Source organism: Corapipo altera, unplaced genomic scaffold (assembly GCF_003945725.1).
Source record: "Corapipo altera isolate COAL_440 unplaced genomic scaffold, ASM394572v1 75, whole genome shotgun sequence".
Lineage (NCBI taxonomy): Eukaryota > Metazoa > Chordata > Aves > Passeriformes > Pipridae > Corapipo > Corapipo altera.
In genome coordinates this window covers 13,903,159-13,908,706 of record NW_020884887.1, presented here as the reverse complement: position 1 = coordinate 13,908,706, position 5,548 = coordinate 13,903,159, and the positions used below count along the sequence as shown (strand labels likewise).

At 47.1% G+C, this 5,548-nt stretch overlaps 1 protein-coding gene across 2 annotated transcripts in view; it reads left to right on the top strand.

The window, feature by feature from the left end:
• TCF7 (transcription factor 7) overlaps window positions 1–436 on the top strand; it is a 68,510-nt gene extending 68,074 nt beyond the window's left edge. For both annotated transcript variants that reach the window (XM_027643253.1, XM_027643252.1), the window contains one exon: window positions 243–436. In XM_027643253.1, the coding sequence (XP_027499054.1) occupies window positions 243–322 (80 nt within the window). In that variant the 3' untranslated portion in view covers window positions 323–436. The remainder of the gene's footprint in view (window positions 1–242) is intronic.
• Window positions 437–5,548: the final 5,112 nt, after the last annotated feature.

The following is a 5,548-nucleotide window of genomic DNA, read 5'->3' as shown; positions in this document are numbered from 1 at the left end:
TGGAGCCCTTTCTTTTGGAGCCCTTTCCCTTCGAACCCTCTCCCTTCAAACCCTTTCCCTACGAACCCTTTCCCTATGAACCCTTTCCCTTAGAACCCCTTTCCCTTGCAGCCTTTTCCCTCGGACCCTTTCCCTTGGATCCTTTCCCGGCGCCTCCTGGCGGTGTCCCCGCAGCGCTGCAGCACCGGGGCTGCCGGTGACCCCCCCATCACTGACCGAGCCCTCTCTCCCCGCTGTTCCAGGAGGAAAAAGAAGTGCATTCGGTACCTACAAGGAGAAGGACGCTGTGCCAGCCCAGTTTCTTCCGATGGAAGTGCTATAGACTCGCCTCCATCCCCTCCGGACGCACTCCGATGCCTCCCCTCCGCCTTCCCGTCAGAGCAGCTCGCAGCCCCCGCCGACCCCGCGCACCGCGACCAGCCCGACCCCCGCCCGGTGCCCGACCCCCGCCCGGTGCCCGCGCAGCTCCCGCCCGCCTCCGGCCCCTCCAGACCCGGCTCCCGGCGCTCCGCGGCCGCGTCCCCCGCGCACAGCCGAGCTCCCGCGGGGACATAGTCCCTGCCCGCCCGCCCGGCTCCTCCGGACAAGGACCAGGGGCCCGGCCGAACCCCCAGCTCACCGTCAAACACGCAACGGGATGACCCTGAGGATGATGGAAAAACTCCTCTGGTTTGGGGTTGGTTGTTTTTGGAGGGGACGGGTGATAAAGGTAGAAAAGCGATTTCAAAAAAAAAAAAAAAAAATTCAAAAATAAGTACTTGCCGAAATTTAAAGTGCTGATGAGTAAACAAGCCTTTTGTCCCTGCCCTGTGCTGCTTTTTTTGTTTTGGGTTTTGTTTTGTTTTTTTACTGCATTATCTGGCAGCGTGGTGGAGAGCAGAGCCCAGTCCCCAGCTTGCTGCTGTAGGTGGTAGGTGCTGTCCATCTAACCCTGGCTTCCACCCCCTGCCCTCTGAGCTGCTTGAAAGTGTAGTCACTCACGGATCTCTCACAGCCATTCCACCACGGAGCTGGAAAAGCTGGAATAGGAGCGTTTTTTAAAAGCCCTTCTGTCTGAAAAGTAACCATAGCAGTGCCAGCGCTCTGATCTGACCGAGTCATTGAGAAATGAAATACTTCAACCAACCAAGGGAATTTTTTACACTTCTTGTTTGAGAACAGGAAGATGTTGTTTACAGGCAACACAGACGTGTCCCATTCCACAGTGGTGCAGCACCAGCCAGGGGAAGGAGCATGGACTGACCCCGGGAAGGGCTGATGGTCACTGGGGGCACCAGTCAGGGGCAGGGTCTCCCTGGCTGTTAGAGATTGTCCTCTGCAGATGAGGACGGTCAGAAATCCCACCAGTCAGGCTGGGCAGAGCCTCAGAAATCCCTGTGTTGACTCTGTAGGCCCTGACTGACTGTGCCCCTCCACAGGGGTGGCCCTGGCAGGGTGGGCCGTGGGCAAGGCCCTGAGGATCCCACTGGCCCAGGGGCCCCCTCCTGCTGAGTGGGGGCTCTGGGGAGAGGGGTGAGCTCTGCCCCAGCACAGCTCTGCCAGCCCCAGGAGAGCAGCACTGCCCTGCCCTTGGCTGCAGGCGTCCGTCTGTCCGTACCCTCGGTGAGATCAGAACCCTGTTCATGATTCAGTGTGTAACTTTTTAAAAAACCTTATTCTAGCTTTTTCTGAAAGGTTCACCCTCCCACCCCCATGACGACGCCAAATGTTGATGTGTTCTCTCCAGCTTGAAAACGTTTGCCGGTTTCTGGTGTTGTATTTATATTTTGAGTTTGATAAACAAAAAACACTGTGGACGGATTATGATCTCCCCGAACTGGTGTAAATCCCAAATAATTCCAAGTTCTGGATTTACTTCAGGTTTACAGACTTCTCACAGAGATCACAATCTAGTCCAGTGCAATTTTTTTCCTGCTTGAAAGAAATATATTCCAGACTGCTGAAGAGAAAAATGACACCACACAAAGGAAGAGGGGGGTCTATTTTTTTCCTATTTGATAGATAGGTTCTGGAGTACTGAATACAAATTATGTAGTAATATTATTGTAGAACTACGAGAAATTTAAGATGACCTTTATAATGTACAAAATATTTTTATATTTTTTTTCTTAACGCAAAAACACAAACCCTAATTTTTTACATTGGACTAAACATAACTTTTTAAACAAGTTTACGCCTCAAAGATTTAAAATTAAAAAAAAAAAAAAAAAGCCAAACCTGATTAGTCTGTAGAGCAGCTTTGGGTTTATTCCCTTTATTTTAGGTAGTTTTGCTTACAGCAGTGTAGATTTTTTTTTTTTCTGGTTTTAGTTTAGAAGATCTAAACCTATTGCTTTATTCCTCTCCTGTATAAATGTAACTTCAGAAGCACTGAAAGCTACGTGCACAAACCTGACAAGTTTGCAAAGAATCATTTTAAAGTTTGAACCATTTTAACCCTCGGAGAAGTAGCATTACCTGACCCAATGCCACCTGTACTGACTGTACTCACAGGGTTAATTACATAGCACTAGATCAATATTCAATCTGCTCATTTTAAATTATTTTAGCAAGCTTAGCCAACAGTATGTTCCAGTGCTGAACAGAGGAACTCAGCAGACTTTTGCCAGATCTGACATGGTCTCTTCCGATCACTTGATTTAAAAAAGAAACAAAACAAAACGTTTTTTCTAAAAAAAAGACCATATCTCAGCTCAGCATCTGTTGCTGTGAGCCCCTCTGCTGTAAGGTGCTGTACAAAGGAACACCACAGATGACAGACCAGCCCCACACCGGGTGTAAAGCTGGTCAACACCCCACTGGTACTTGGTGGTGGGATGGAAGATGGAACTTAGCAGCAAAGCAAAGGCAGGTGTAAAGGAAAAAGCAGATGGGTGTGAGTAAGAGCAGAGGGAGCTGAGGGGAAGGCCCTGATCAGTATTAACCTGGCTGAGGAGGAGGCAGCGCGAGCACCCAGAGCAGCCCTCACTCATTTCACACTCTGGGACTTTCTCCCATTATTTCAAGGCTCCTCTGGCCCCTCCTCGGTGTTGTGGTCCCTGCCCCGACCAGCAGGAGGCCCGTCTGCATTACAGCCTCCTCTCATGGTTATTCCACCCCACTGCTGCAAAATCTCCTTAGTGGAAGGACCACTCCCCTCTCCAGGAGCCCTTCCTCGTGCCCTGGTGGCACAGAAGCATTTCCAGAGCTGGAGCACTCACACCCATCTCCACCACAGACTCATCCTGCCCGTGCTCTGCTCTGTACATACAGGTTATAGCCACACTGACCCACAGCATAAACTCAGAACACCCCCTCGTGATATGCTGTAATCAGTTCATACTGGGGTAACAGAAAATTGACTTATTTTTATCCCAAAACACAGAAGAGATATCTTTTAAGCTGCCCCTTTCCAAGACAAAACAGCACAACTGACTTCTGTTCCATGCCCCACAGCTGATAACTGATGCCAAAACAAAGTTACTCTTACTAATACCAAAAAAAGTGTCTTTAGAACTGCTATATGAAGTGTTGCTATTTTGTGTTAATATTCTTTTTTAATAGAAGGAAAACTTTGCCCTTACATTTTTATCTCAACAAGAATATTTTAGTTATTTTACAGCAATTTTAACTCTTCCCGAAATACACATTTGAATTCCTGAAATCAGTTTGAATGTAGAAGTCATGGAAGTACCACTTCATTAAACCAAGTAAAACCACTGTATGTATGTAGCAGGGATAAATGTTTTGCAGCTGTACTTTCATTTGTCCAATGACTATCCATCATTTGTTGTAATTTTTTTACTTCACTGAGTTTGTATTTTTTGGCTTTTATGTTCAAAACATGTTTATAGCTTTATAAATAAAGTAATTGCCAGACTGGCTGTTCAAAAGAGGCCACTGGAAATTATAATCCTCTCAAACTCTCAAATAACTATTTCTTAGCATTCAAGAGGATTCCTGCTTGCCTTTTTTTTTTTCCCTTCAGTATTTGCATGTATGAATAGTTTTTAGAATAACTGCCAGTAGTCTTCAATGGGTAAGACTGCAATAGTAAAGCAAGAGTAAAAAGAAATGCACCTTCTTCTACAATCCCTATTGATACCCAGCCTTCCCTCACAATTAATCCCTTTAGCCAAAAGGAGCCTGATCCCTGATCATGCCATGACTTAAAAAAAAAAAAAAAATAAAGTTAAGGAAGCACCATGCAAGTTAAACAGCAACAGAAAGTTTAACAGTGGGAAATCAGTGTCTTCCCCTCTCTAGAATGTCAGAGTTCCCAGGCAGTGTCTGTTGGAGCAGCAGGCAGGGAACAGGCTCAGCTGAAGCAGGAAACACAAGGCAGCCCAAGCTGTCTCAACACCTCCCCAGAGTCCTTCTCTACAGCACAGCATAATGTCACCAGAGTGGGTGAGACAAATGAGAGATTTAAAAAAACCCAAAGTTCTCCTGCTGCCATCCCAGCCAGGCAGCTACAGAATGTGAATCTGGCTGAAGCCTGAGTCACTACTACAAGGGAATTTCAATTAGAGAAAATAACCAGGATGGAATCCTAACTACCTACTGAGAGTATTAAAAATCTGTCAAAGCTGCAGAATGCCTTGAGCACAGAGCAGCCCTATCCTGCACCTCCACAGCTGCCTCAGGGTCAACAGCCACATGTGACAGCCTGGAGCTTCAGCAGAGGCTCCTGGGCTGCAGCGTTTGACCACCACGAGTTGGGCTTTAGGCCAGCTGCTCTAGGAACTGCCAGCTTTTATCCAGGTGTGGTCATGGCATGGCAAACAAAGTACAAGCCATGCAACGAGGAAGAAAACTGCCTCTTCCTTATCCTGCAGCACCCTGAGGCCTCGTGCGAGGCGGCGGCTGCTGACACACACGGACACTGTCCCATGACAAGCACCTGAAGGAATTCACTCAGGTTCCTGCCAAACACAATTATAGCACAGGCTTCTGCATGAGCCACACAGCACTCTGAGGGTGAACTGCAATACTCTGGAGCTGTACACACATGGATTTATTTCTTGTAAGAATCCAGGATAAACTGAATATTCAACTGCAGCCACAGAAACGTCACGCAAAGGTTTTTCTCTGGGAGCACTTTTAAAGTGAGGTGTATTGTCTGCAACACAGGCTGCTGGAAAGGCTTCAGCATGTACAGGAGCAGCACTGGAGTATTTTCTGCCCACTGAAAATATCTAAGACACCCACACAATACACAGCAGCACAAAGGCAGGCCAGGCACCTCAGGAGCAAGCAGATGTGAGCAGCAGCTGCATCCAAAGCTTGGGTTTGAATGCTGCTTTAGAGAAAGTTATTAATGCTTTCAGAAGGGTTACATCAAGGACTACCTAAAAGTTAGTAAGCATCAAAAAACATATCCACCTGGATATTTAACCATCACCCAAATTCATCTGAAAGTTGCCCACTGTCCTGCATTAGTCATTTAACAGAATCTTTACATCTGCTTTGTTCCAGTCACCCACTGCCTCAGTGCTGTTATTTGTGCACTCAGAAAGAAGTGACAGCAAGATTGTCTAGTTCCAAATAACTAGAACCATTTGCAAAC